Here is a 14,706-nt window from a genome sequence, read left to right as displayed (position 1 = left end):
AGTACTGTAGGATTTGAGGTACAGGATAGGGAGGAGGTGGTGGGGGACTTAGTACTGTAGGATGAGGTACAGGATGGAGGGGAGGTGGTGGGGACTAGTACTGTAGGATTGAGGTACAGGATAGGGGAGGGTGAGGGGGATTAAGTACTGTAGGATTGTAGGTACAGGATAGGGGAAGGTGGTGGGTGAATATGTACTGTAGGATTGAGGTACAGGATAGGGGAGGGTGGTGGGGACTTGTACTGTAGGATTGAGGTACAGGCATGAGGGGAGGTGGTGGGGGACTTAGGTACTGTAGGATTGAGGTAACAGGATAGGGGATGTTGGTGGGGGATTGTACTGTAGGATTGAGGTTACAAGGAAGGGGGGAGAGGTGGTGGGGGACTAGTACTGTAGGATTGAGGTACATGGATAGGGGCGGTTGGTGGGGGGCTAGTACTGTAGGATTGAGGTACAGGATAGGGGAGGTGGTGGGGGATTGTACTGTAGGATTGAGGTACAGGATAGGGGAGGTGGTGGGGACTAGTACTGTAGGATTGAGGTACAGGATAGGGGAGGTGGTGGGGACTAGTACTGTAGGATTGAGGTACAGGATAGGGGAGGTGGTGGGGACTGGTACTGTAGGATTGAGGTACAGGATAGGGGAGGTGGTGGGGACTAGTACTGTAGGATTGAGGTACAGGATAGGGGAGGTGGTGGGGACTAGTACTGTAGGATTGAGGTACAGGATAGGGGAGGTGGTGGGGGACTAGTACTGTAGGATTGAGGTACAGGATAGGGGAGGTGGTGGGGGACTAGTACTGTAGGATTGAGGTACAGGATAGGGGAGGTGGTGGGGGACTAGTACTGTAGGATTGAGGTACAGGATAGGGGAGGTGATGGGGACTAGTACTGTAGGATTGAGGTACAGGATAGGGGAGGTGGTGGGGACTAGTACTGTAGGATTGAGGTACAGGATAGGGGAGGTGGTGGGGATTGTACTGTAGGATTGAGGTACAGGATAGGGGAGGTGGTGGGGACTAGTACTGTAGGATTGAGGTACAGGATAGGGGGAGGTGGTGGGGACCAGTACTGTAGGATTGAGGTACAGGATAGGGGAGGTGGTGGGGGACTAGTACTGTAGGATTGAGGTACAGGATAGGGGAGGTGATGGGGACTAGTACTGTAGGATTGAGGTACAGGATAGGGGAGGTGGTGGGGACTAGTACTGTAGGATTGAGGTACAGGATAGGGGAGGTGGTGGGGGACTAGTACTGTAGGATTGAGGTACAGGATAGGGGAGGTGGTGGGGGATTGTACTGTAGGATTGAGGTACAGGATAGGGGAGGTGGTGGGGACTAGTACTGTAGGATTGAGGTGCAGGATAGGGGAGGTGGTGGGGGATTGTACTGTAGGATTGAGGTACAGGATAGGGGAGGTGGTGGGGGACTAGTACTGTAGGATTGAGGTACAGGATAGGGGAGGTGGTGGGGACTAGTACTGTAGGATTGAGGTACAGGATAGGGGAGGTGGTGGGGGACTAGTACTGTAGGATTGAGGTACAGGATAGGGGAGGTGGTGGGGGACTAGTACTGTAGGATTGAGGTACAGGATAGGGGAGGTGGTGGGGGACTAGTACTGTAGGATTGAGGTACAGGATAGGGGAGGTGGTGGGGGATTGTACTGTAGGATTGAGGTACAGGATAGGGGAGGTGGTGGGGGACTAGTACTGTAGGATTGAGGTACAGGATAGGGGAGGTGGTGGGGACTAGTACTGTAGGATTGAGGTACAGGATAGGGGAGGTGGTGGGGGACTAGTACTGTAGGATTGAGGTACAGGATAGGGGAGGTGGTGGGGACTAGTACTGTAGGATTGAGGTATAGGATAGGGGAGGTGGTGGGGGACTAGTACTGTAGGATTGAGGTACAGGATAGGGGAGGTGGTGGGGACTAGTACTGTAGGATTGAGGTACAGGATAGGGGAGGTGGTGGGGGATTGTACTGTAGGATTGAGGTACAGGATAGGGGAGGTGGATGGGGACTAGTACTGTAGGATTGAGGTACAGGATAGGGGAGGTGGTGGGGACTAGTACTGTAGGATTGAGGTATAGGATAGGGGAGGTGGTGGGGGACTAGTACTGTAGGATTGAGGTACAGGATAGGGGAGGTGGTGGGGGATTGTACTGTAGGATTGAGGTACAGGATAGGGGAGGTGGTGGGGGATTGTACTGTAGGATTGAGGTACAGGATAGGGGAGGTGGTGGGGACTAGTATTGTAGGATTGAGGTACAGGATAGGGGAGGTGGTGGGGGACTAGTACTGTAGGATTGAGGTACAGGATAGGGGAGGTGGTGGGGATTGTACTGTAGGATTGAGGTACAGGATAGGGGAGGTGGTGGGGGACTAGTACTGTAGGATTGAGGTGCAGGATAGGGGAGGTGGTGGGGGATTGTACTGTAGGATTGAGGTACAGGATAGGGGAGGTGGTGGGGACTAGTACTGTAGGATTGAGGTACAGGATAGGGGAGGTGATGGGGACTAGTACTGTAGGATTGAGGTACAGGATAGGGGAGGTGGTGGGGGACTAGTACTGTAGGATTGAGGTACAGGATAGGGGAGGTGGTGGGGGACTAGTACTGTAGGATTGAGGTACAGGATAGGGGAGGTGGTGGGGATTGTACTGTAGGATTGAGGTACAGGATAGGGGAGGTGGTGGGGGCTAGTACTGTAGGATTGAGGTACAGGATAGGGGAGGTGGTGGGGATTGTACTGTAGGATTGAGGTACAGGATAGGGGAGGTGGTGGGGGACTAGTACTGTAGGATTGAGGTACAGGATAGGGGAGGTGGTGGGGGACTAGTACTGTAGGATTGAGGTACAGGATAGGGGAGGTGGTGGGGGATTGTACTGTAGGATTGAGGTACAGGATAGGGGAGGTGGTGGGGGACTAGTACTGTAGGATTGAGGTACAGGATAGGGGAGGTGGTGGGGGACTAGTACTGTAGGATTGAGGTACAGGATAGGGGAGGGTGGTGGGGGACTAGTACTGTAGGATTGAGGTACAGGATAGGGGAGGTGGTGGGGGACTAGTACTGTAGGATTGAGGTACAGGATAGGGGAGGTGGTGGGGGACTAGTACTGTAGGATTGAGGTACAGGATAGGGGAGGTGGTGGGGGACTAGTACTGTAGGATTGAGGTACATGATAGGGGAGGTGGTGGGGGATTGTACTGTAGGATTGAGGTACAGGATAGGGGAGGTGGTGGGGACTAGTACTGTAGGATTGAGGTACAGGATAGGGGAGGTGGTGGGGGACTAGTACTGTAGGATTGAGGTACAGGATAGGGGAGGTGGTGGGGACTAGTACTGTAGGATTGAGGTACAGGATAGGGGAGGTGGTGGGGGACTAGTACTGTAGGATTGAGGTACAGGATAGGGGAGGTGGTGGGGGACTAGTACTGTAGGATTGAGGTACAGGATAGGGGAGGTGGTGGGGGACTAGTACTGTAGGATTGAGGTACAGGATAGGGGAGGTGGTGGGGACTAGTACTGTAGGATTGAGGTACAGGATAGGGGAGGTGGTGGGGGACTAGTACTGTAGGATCGAGGTACAGGATAGGGGAGGTGGTGGGGGACTAGTACTGTAGGATTGAGGTACAGGATAGGGGAGGTGGTGGGGGACTAGTACTGTAGGATTGAGGTACAGGATAGGGGAGGTGGTGGGGGCTAGTACTGTAGGATTGAGGTACAGGATAGGGGAGGTGGTGGGGACTAGTACTGTAGGATTGAGGTGCAGGATAGGGGAGGTGGTGGGGGATTGTACTGTAGGATTGAGGTACAGGATAGGGGGAGGTGGTGGGGGACTAGTACTGTAGGATTGAGGTACAGGATAGGGGAGGTGGTGGGGGACTAGTACTGTAGGATTGAGGTACAGGATAGGGGAGGTGGTGGGGGACTAGTACTGTAGGATCGAGGTACAGGATAGGGGAGGTGGTGGGGGACTAGTACTGTAGGATTGAGGTATAGGATAGGGGAGGTGGTGGGGACTAGTACTGTAGGATCGAGGTACAGGATAGGGGAGGTGGTGGGGACTAGTACTGTAGGATTGAGGTACAGGATAGGGGAGGTGGTGGGGGACTAGTACTGTAGGATTGAGGTACAGGATAGGGGAGGTGGTGGGGGACTGGTACTGTAGGATTGAGGTACAGGATAGGGGAGGTGGTGGGGGACTAGTACTGTAGGATTGAGGTACAGGATAGGGGAGGTGGGGGGGGACTAGTACTGTAGGATTGAGGTACAGGATAGGGGAGGTGGTGGGGACTAGTACTGTAGGATTGAGGTACAGGATAGGGGAGGTGGTGGGGATTGTACTGTAGGATTGAGGTACAGGATAGGGGAGGTGGTGGGGGACTAGTACTGTAGGATTGAGGTACAGGATAGGGGAGGTGGTGGGGGACTAGTACTGTAGGATTGAGGTACAGGATAGGGGAGGTGGTGGGGGCTAGTACTGTAGGATTGAGGTACAGGATAGGGGAGGTGGTGGGGACTAGTACTGTAGGATTGAGGTGCAGGATAGGGGAGGTGGTGGGGGATTGTACTGTAGGATTGAGGTACAGGATAGGGGGAGGTGGTGGGGGACTAGTACTGTAGGATTGAGGTACAGGATAGGGGAGGTGGTGGGGGACTAGTACTGTAGGATTGAGGTGCAGGATAGGGGAGGTGGTGGGGGATTGTACTGTAGGATTGAGGTACAGGATAGGGGAGGTGGTGGGGGACTAGTACTGTAGGATTGAGGTACAGGATAGGGGAGGTGGTGGGGACTAGTACTGTAGGATTGAGGTACAGGATAGGGGAGGTGGTGGGGGACTATAATGTTCAATTGAGATTCCAGATAAATTGATGAGATTAAACAAGAAAATTGATCTCTTATAAAACAGGTGTATTTTACAGTTGCCAGCAACATGTATATAAATTGTTAAACCATTTTTGGGAATGCCATTTTCAGTGCAGTTAGTCCCTGGTCTTTTACCTAGTAAATTATGATATTCTGGACAGTAGGGCATCAAACATTTTCCATTCCACAAAAAAATTATGACCACATTAATTTATGAATATATATAATGAATAAGTTCTGATACTGGACATATTTATATTTAGTGTTACCAAAGACATGTTATCTTGCAATGCAAGATGCAGCCAGAGGACCATAAATTCTTAAAATCTGTTAGACAGGTCTATAATTCCTGTATGATAATGATATTATATGCTGTGCTATCAACTTCTAAAATGCTTGTGCTAACATAATTACATTTACAAAAAAATGTATCCAATAATAGTGTTCTTTAAACAAGAGATCCCAGAGGGATCTTGGCGCCCACCATTGAATGATCTTTATAGGTTCCATGTCAGATTGATCTTTTCTCTACTTTTCCCTTCCTGTAAGTCTTACTAATCTGTGTAAATTCAGAAACAGCCCTCTAGTACTTTTCAAACAAGGGCAACCTATATATAAAATTTAAGATTTAGCAATAATGGCTGTCTGTCGGCCATGTTGTTTTCCGATTGGTCCCAAAATGCAATACCAGGGACCAAGGGGAACCTACATATGAAATTTGAGAAAAATCCCTTCAGTACCTTCTGTACAATAGCGATAACAAACTTCAATTTTCAAAATACAAGATGGCTGCCTGTCAGCCAGGTTGTTTTCTGACTGGTCTCAAAATCCAATATGCATAACTAGACACAGAGGGCAACCTACAAATGAAATTCAGAAAGATCCTTTCGGCAATTTCTGATAAATAGCGATAACAATCTTCAATTGTCAAAATCCAAGATGGCTGCCTGTCGGCCATGTTGTTTTTCGATTGGTCTCAAAATGCAATATGCATAACTACGCACTGAGGGAAACTACATATGAAATTTGAGAAAGATCCCTTCAGTACTTTCTGAGAAATAGCGATAACAAACTTCAATTGTCAAAATCCAAGATGACTGCCTGTCGGCCATGTTGTTTTCCGAATAGTCTCAAAATGCAATATGCATAACTAGGCGCCGAGGCAAAGCTACAATTGAAATTTCAGAAAGATCCCTTCATAAGTTTCTGAGAAATAGCTATAACAAACTTCAATTGTCAAAATCCAAGATGGCTGCCTGTCGGCCATGTTGTTTTCAGATTAGTCTCAAAATGCAATATGCATAACTAGGTACCGAGGGAAACCTACATATGAAATTTCAGAAAGATCCCTTCATAAGTTTCTGAGAAATAGCTATAACAAACTTCAATTGTCAAAATCCAAGATGGCTGCCTGTCGGCCATGTTGTTTTCCAATTGGTCTCAAAATGCAATATGCATAACTAGGCACCAAGAGAAACCTTTATATGAAATTTCAGAAAGATCCCTTCATAAGTTTCTGAGAAATAGCGATAACAAACTTCAATTGTCAAAATCCAAGATGGCTACCTGTCGGCCATGTTGTTTTCCGATTAGTCTCAAAATTCAATGTGCATAACTAGTCACTGAGAGGAACCTACATATGAAATTTCAGAAAGATCCCTTCATTAGTTTCTGAGAAATAGCGATAACAAACTTCAATTGTCAAAATCCAAGATGGCTGCCTGTCGGCCATGTTGTTTTCCAATTGGTCTCAAAATGCAATATGCATAACTAGGCACCAAGAGGAACCTTTATATGAAATTTGAGAAAGATCCCTTCAGTGCTTTCTCAGAAATAGCGATAACAAACTTCAATTGTCAAAATCCAAGATGGCTGCCTGTCGGCCATGTTGTTTTCCGATTAGTCTCAAAATACAATATGCATAACTAGGCACTGAGGGGGACCTACATATGAAATTTCAGAAAGATCCCCTTATTAGTTTTTGAGAAATAGCGATAACAAACTTCAATTGTCAAAATCCAAGATGGCTGCCTGTCGGCCATGTTGTTTTCAGATTGGTCTCAAAATGCAATATGCATAACTAGGCACCAAGGGGAACCTAAATATGAAATTTGAGAAAGATCCCTTCAGTACTTTCTGAGAAATAGCGATAACAAGAATTGTTTACGGACGGAGGGACGGAGGGACGGACGGACGGACGGACGGACGGACGACGGACCACGGACGCAGCGCGATTTGAATAGCCCACCATCTGATGATGGTGGGCTAAAAAATGAGTTTGAAAACTGAAAGGAGTAACAAGTTTATTTATATATATTATAGGAATTTGATAGAGAGTGGTAAATTTAGTTTAGAACCACTCCTATGTAAAAGTGACAGGGAAATATGGGCGATGTAGGATAAGTGCTTGTGCCTAATCCTCTTTACTTTGGAAATAAAATTGAGATTTTCACTAGAAACAGACAAGGTCAACAAGAAGACACTTTACCATCTAGACTTTCAGTACTCAGAACAAGAGTTGACTCTGCACATACACATTATCATAACGGTGTCAATCTACAAACAACATCATGTTTAACAATTTAGTTTTAGATAAATAATTTTCATAATTCTGAGAGGCAAGTATGAAATTTTGTATTCACAGACTTATAAATCATCATACCACACGATATCATGACCATGTTCATCTTCAAAGAAAACAAACCATGAATTATGGATAATTATGCTGATAAGACTCGCCTGAATCAGTCTGTCGTAACACTCGGAAGGAAGTTCATTTACTGTAAGAATATTCCTTCACAGATTTCAATATATATAGGATATTGCTTTTATTGATGCAATCATAATTTTAATATAGAATTTTCTTTTCATTAACAGGACTTAAATTTCAGAAAAGTTTTTATCTATCTAAACTAAAGCAACTTTTCCCTTCTGAAGACATTTTCCAAAAAAATATTTTCTTTAAAAATTATCAGTTAGTTTAATAATGTTTCTGCTTATTTCTATTTTTCAAATTTTCATCTAGATGGAAGATATTTTTCCAAACAAAGAATGTCCTTCTGTTTAAAAAAAAAAAAATTAAATCTGCAAATTTGAACTCCTTTGTCAAAGTCTCTTCCGTCCCTCTGCCACACCAATACATAATTTATAAAGATATATTATATTTCATACAATGCGGCTTTACAATAAAACGAATATATGTACAATAACATTGTATTTAATCCCCTTCAGTTGTCGACTGCTACACAAAACTCTCATGTATGGGAATTAAAATACACATAAATCCCTATATATTTACCTCCGACAAATTATTTCAAAAGACCTGTATTTACCTGTAATTTGCCTTAATACCACTGCTAGATTTTTCATGCTAAATTTAGTAACTATTGTACATGTCATCTGATTAATTATACATGTTTCTACTAGTTCTGGAAGTTTTTAAAACAAATAATTGATTTCATGCCAAATACATATTTTTCCTACTTTGAAATTAAACCGACTGGCTTACAAATTAAATGGTTTTTGTATAGAATGCTATCAAGACTTGTATTTTGTCAGAGTTATTTGACCAGAACTAAGTTTGAACAAGGCATTGAACTCGTGACAATGCCGTAGTTTGATGTTACTAGGGCAACATCGGCTGAATGCCTTGACGCAAATCGAATTTAGACATAAAATCATGCGCAAAAGAGGAAATTTTTGGACTAGGCGACGGCCCCACTTGACTGCCAGCCTTACCTGGGTTTTAATATTTCCACCTATCAGTGTTTGTATTATATCAAGGTTTCTGGCAGATTAAACTAAAACCAGCTATTTATAGGCTTTTTCAACTTATATAAAAGCAGACTCGTGTGTAGATTTGGAAAGGTACTTAATTGTGATCGATAAAAAAGGACACATTAATTGGACACAAGTCTCAAGTTATCTTATTACTTATGAAACACAACCCCAAAGCACCCATTTTTTTTGAATAATTGTGTATTACAAACAATATGAATGGACATAAGGTAACATAGTTACTTATATAGTTCAATGATAGTTAGGATATTAGCCCTATATAACTTTACTTTGTACTGGAAGTTTATATACACATGTAAAATGTTGCTCAAACCGTAAATATTTAAAAGCATGCCAGAAATCTCCTATATTTGTCTAGTCCCTAGTATACAGAAACAATATTTAATTTACAACCCCATACAATTGTGGTTGTTATGGAGACCATGATAACACACACATAATTCTACCTGAACATTCTTTTATACCTATCGGCCTTATCTCTGAAAAGAAGGAGAGTATTATAGTGTAGTGTACAAATATCCAGTCCTCGATATCCATACACACAGATCTCAATAAATATTTTGGTCACCATGATTTTAAATCTTTTAATATAGGAGTTTTCACTTTAATATTATTAATTATATTCATAATGTTATTTCGTGTTGAGATACAAAATCTTTCTTAATATCAAATGCAACATTCCATACAATCCAGTTGGTAAAATCGTAAGTTGCATTAGCTTTAATTTTTATCATTTTTTGGTCAGAATATGCTAAAAGACAAATTTAAGATACATTTGATCTTTGCTCATTTAACAAAGACAGCTTGCACATTAATTGTATATGAAATACAATGTTCTACTGTATAAATTAAGGCAATGAAAAGTGATTTCTCGTTAAAATCATATCCTAAATATTCATACCAAATGATGATAGTTAACCTACTATCTGAGGAAATAAAATAATTTGAAATCACTCCAATTAACGCTACTGGGAGAAACAACTTAACGAATGATGACAGGTTAATAGGTAATGTAATCCGTGCTTCAATAAATCACATCTGTGATTTAAATCTCCGCAACACAGATGATTTTGTGAAAATTAAAGAAATAATTTAATATTCAATCTACAAAGTAAGTCTTTAATATGGTACACTAATGGGCAAGCAACTCCCACATAAATGGAACTCTTCTATGTTGGAGATGCAACAACTTGAGCATTCTCACATTCCACCTTAATGCCAAGTATTGATTTTTTTGTAAGTCTTTATTGACAGATATTATCAAACTGTTGAAAATGGCTAGATTTTGGTACATGCTAGCTCTCTTATCTAATAATTTGATGTAAAGAGATGCTTTATGAATTCAATGAGAGATCAGTTAAAACCTTATTCAAATTATTTGTTTTACAATTTGTACCTGTCAACGTGACATCAGAGACAGAAAATATATCACTGCTGAAAATCGTCAGATTCACATGAAGTCTAGATCTAACATCTTGAAATTACTCCTATTTCCAAAATTATCCAGTGTAACTTTTTAAAAGAAAAAAATAAACTGTAGAAGCCAAAAATACTGTTTATGAGAAATAATTGAGATAAATAGCGTGTACACAATGAGATGTGTTGATGATAAGATAATTGCCCAGGTTAACCTAGGACAGCCTACCCGAGTTACCACCTAAAACACTCAATACACAAAACTCCATAATTTAACTACTGACTACCTGGCAACACATAAACTTCAATTCATCATAAGTGTCAATAGCAATTAAAATGTATATATGTATTGCGAGTCCCCGCGAAGTTGAGTTCTATTGCTAGCCGACTGATCTATACAAGTACTGAGTGAAAATTTGTCAATTAATATCTCCATTTTGACTGTAAAAGCAGGATCTTTAGAATAATACTACTGCAAACAAATGGACTCATTGATTCCAAAATCAATCCCGGTTGTGTTGTCAGCTGACTGACCAGGAATCAATTTCCTATGGGATAGTGTCGTTAAAATGCCACCGGTTGCCACAGTGATATGAGATTTTGCCCCAGGAAGGATCTTTCCATGACAATTAAGTCTACTCCCTAGACTGATCACCATGAAAAGTTAAACATAAATTTATTTACTTTCAAACGATGTAATAAATGTCGGGAGGCGTGAAAACAATAAATTCCTATACATTGTATATGTAACTAATGTACAGAATAGTAATGAGATTAACAATTGTATATATACAGGTATTCTGTGAATAGAAAAAAATGTGAATTTCAATTTTAATTTCCTTAATGAAAAACAGTTCTGAAGCTAAGGTTAATAAATTTTCTATGAGCTGTCAGTAGAGGTCGCTAAATTTGACAGATGACCTCAACGAACCCAAAATAATAAATTCTAATTTTCGCCCTTAGAATTTTGATCCATAAAATATAAAATCTGTACATGTTAATGAAGAATGATTCTCCATCATTTAAGAAAAGCCATGTATCATGTAAAACTCTCTTTTTCAGATTTTTATGCTGACGAATGTTTTGAAAATTTGAATTTTGTTATGAAAAAAAAATTATCCACAGCATAATTTATGCATGTGTCAATCAAATTTTGATCTTTGGCAGTATCTAGGTGACCGTCGGTATACTAAGCCTTCAATGGCAGTCTGAATACAGATGGACTAAACCTTAAGTACAGCTAAACAAAGACAAAAGTGTTCTTCATTTAATCAGGTCACTGACATATCGTCACATTTTAATGTCCTAACATGATAATAGAGGAACACAACATATTAGCTATGTCCGTCCATCTTGGTTAACCTTCTCCATCAGCTTCATTTCTATGATCCTGTATGTCCTACAGGGGTCAAATCACACAAGTGAAAAGTAGGTCACGGTGACCAATGTTTTCTGCTTTAATGAGTTTGTTCAGATCTTGCATACATCTAGAGCCAATCACATCATATCTGAGATAAGGTAATAGGTATTTTACTTACAAAAGAAAGGAGCAGATTTTTGGTTATAAAGTTTTAAGAAAACAACTTGTCATTATTTTAAGTCTTTTTTTTTTTAGCTAAATCACATGTAGATGTTTTATTTTCAGATGACTTAATGTAATTTAGTAATGATGGTCATGGCAAATCTTATGAATATGATACAAAACAATATCTCTAAACTGGACACTGTTGACTTTTGTCTAACCTGTTTTACTATGACAATAGTTTTTGCAATCCATAACAGAATCTTAAAACCTATGGTCCCCATTTCTGCCCTATTTTTACTTTTATGCTGCACAAAAACTCACCAATTTTTACCAAGTGGCAATTTCCGTACATTGTATATTGAATTCCTTCAAGCTAAGAAGCTGAAAAATCTGTTTAAAATTGCTTAAGGAATTGATAGAATTTCAATATTGAATTATTTTTTTCAATTTTTGTGACAACATCTTTATTTCTACCAAAAGGAGGCTGAATGTATTGTGGTAGTGTCAGAAAACCAGTCAGTGGATGACAGCAAGATCAGTAAGGACAAGATTTTTTATTACCAGCAGGAAAATTTTTTGGCATCACCAGGCAGCAGGCAAAGTGTTGGGATCAGGTTGTCCTTGAATTCTGTATGTGTTAGATATAGAACAGGACCAGAAGGAGAGAGAGGTTTCACTGCAGATGTGCAAAAAAGATATTCATTTCAATATAGCTTACCTTCTTCACTCTGTTTTCCAGCCTTGTTGACATGCGAGTTGACATAGTTGATGTAGATTCCAGCCTTCCCTGCCTGAGATGTAGGAGGGCACTGTCCTTCCTGTGCATCACCGTTGACTGTTGGATCTAGCTGGAAGTTCTTCGGTAGGATCGGCCTATACCTGTCCTTGCCTGGCATCACAGGACCACCATGTGCTAATATTTTATTAGAAGAGAAATTTTCTGGGTGAACTTGACCGGTGACGGAGTCTGCAGATCGACTCAAACCATACATCTGAAGAAGCTCATTCATGGTATTTTCTGCATAGTCTTTGAGGGCAGATATTTCAAGATTGTCTTGCTTTGAGGAATTTTTCGGTGTTTTCTTTGGCACTGTTGGTTTATCTGTAGATGTCGATAGACGTAGATCTTCCGGCGAATTACGTCCAGACTCACTTCTCAGAGACACCTCGTCACCGTCCATACTGTATTCAAATTCAGAACTATCGCTATCCATGTACTCACTGGCTTCTGTCCGACACACAGACAGGTCCAGCGGCATATTAAAGCTTGGTGCCATCTGAGGTTTTCTATTCTTTCTAGAGTTTCTGCCTTCTGATGACTTAGAAGTGAGGTTTAGTGAACTAGAGCTATCATTAATACTGGGGGTTGAGGTAATACTGGTTTCTGTAGATGAAGATGTAACTAGACTCAAATTCTCTCCCATGTCCATACTTTCATTTACATTTCTCACATTTTCTTCTTCATCCATATATTCATCATCGTTTTCTGGAGGTGGAAATGTTGTATTTTGGTTGTTTAATTCGTACTCTGCTAGTTCGTCCTTATCATCTATACAGTCATACTGTTCCATAATTTCCCGCACCTGTGATATATTGCGTGGGGTTGCTTTCCGACTTTTTCTCCGACTTGCCCCGGACACTTTTTGTTGACTAGATATTGTTGGTGTGGAAAATGCTGATGCTGTTGATGAGGAAGATGGTGACAATGCAGGGGTAGAGACAGATGATGTTGTTAATGGTTTCACAGACATATCAACACACTTTTCATCCAAACAGTTGTCCTCCTTGTTTTCCGCACAATTATCCAACTCCCTACCATCTTCACCGTTTCCCTGCGAAAGTTCTACTTTCTTGGAGATGTCATTATCACTAAGGTTACTACTGAGATCATGTGACTTTTTACCAGTCGTATCGTTGTTATTGTTTTCACATCCTGCTCCATCTTCCTGTTCCCACTCTGTGGATGAGACGTTGTTTGCTGAAGAGTCGGAAACAGGGTTACTGGTGTTAATGTTTTCATTTTCGTATTTTCTAGTCACCAGAGACAATGCTTGCTCTTCAGATTCGCTATAACACTGTGGCATAGCATCACTCTTTACTTCATTTGTGTCTGTCGACACAATTTCTTTTTCATTCTCCTTTTTGAGTAGAACTGGGCTGTTTTCGAGTATTTCACCTCCGGGAGTATCCAAAACTTCACTTTCACAGGTCTTGGTTGCCAGGGACAGGTTGATGGGACTCGGGCAATTAAAATCTGCCTGAGTTAAAGGTTCTTGACGACAGGGAGTGGATGTAGAGTCCAGACCAGGGAGAGACAGAGGGGAGTCATTGCTGATGAGTTTCAGTTTGGCACAAATAGCATCCAGCTTCCGCGTTTTCGTTGAGACTACAGAGGCCATTTTGGAGTTCCTTGGACGGCAGCGGTGTAAATGGCTTGTCAAACAAAGTCACATGATGGTCATCTTGTTTACTGGTTCGAGCAGGCAGTATCTCCCGAGCCTGTGGCCATCATCTCCTGAAATCATACAACATCATTACAGCATCTCCCATAACATCAAAGGATTGAACAAAAGACAGACACCTAATATCACATCATTTCCCACTTTGGGTAAGGTATACAAATCAAGGTTAAACTGTATTTCGAAGTATGGACATTAATCGTACGAAGATGGTTTTGAAGAGACAACTCAAATGATCAAGATATTACAGTAATCTTTCTGGTTCCAGTAACTGGCTAGTTTCCATGTTCCGTGTTTTAGTTTGCAGATTTAACCTTTTTTGTGCAGACAGAAAATTCTATACACTACAGTGAAGAACTGTGCTTGCTAAGAATGCGCTGAATATGAAATACTCTCCATCGGCATGGAACTATGTATTCTGTTAAAATTTAGAGGTGATACACTACAGAATTTTGCCAATAGTAAATTAATTTCTGATGTCCTGTGAATTGGTTCATTATGTATTTCATTGCATGTACCAATTATATAGTACTATAGGGAATCGTAGATCATCCAATCAGAATGCAGCATTGTGCCCAGATGTATGTTGTTAAAATAATCATTTTGATCATTGTTTGTGAACACAGTACAATAGTAT

At 41.4% G+C, this 14,706-nt stretch overlaps 1 protein-coding gene across 1 annotated transcript in view; it reads right to left on the bottom strand.

The window, feature by feature from the left end:
* LOC117345007 (zinc finger protein castor homolog 1-like) overlaps positions 1-14,145 on the bottom strand; it is a 30,566-nt gene extending 16,421 nt beyond the window's left edge. Inside the window, 1 exon segment of the mRNA XM_033907927.1 lies at positions 12,329-14,145. Coding sequence (XP_033763818.1) covers positions 12,329-14,009 — 1,681 coding nt within the window. The 5' untranslated portion in view covers positions 14,010-14,145.
* Positions 14,146-14,706: the final 561 nt, after the last annotated feature.

The sequence above is a fragment of the Pecten maximus genome, chromosome 16, assembly GCF_902652985.1.
Source record: "Pecten maximus chromosome 16, xPecMax1.1, whole genome shotgun sequence".
Lineage (NCBI taxonomy): Eukaryota > Metazoa > Mollusca > Bivalvia > Pectinida > Pectinidae > Pecten > Pecten maximus.
Note: the sequence above shows the minus strand (reverse complement) of the source record. Positions and strands in the feature narration are given on the sequence as shown.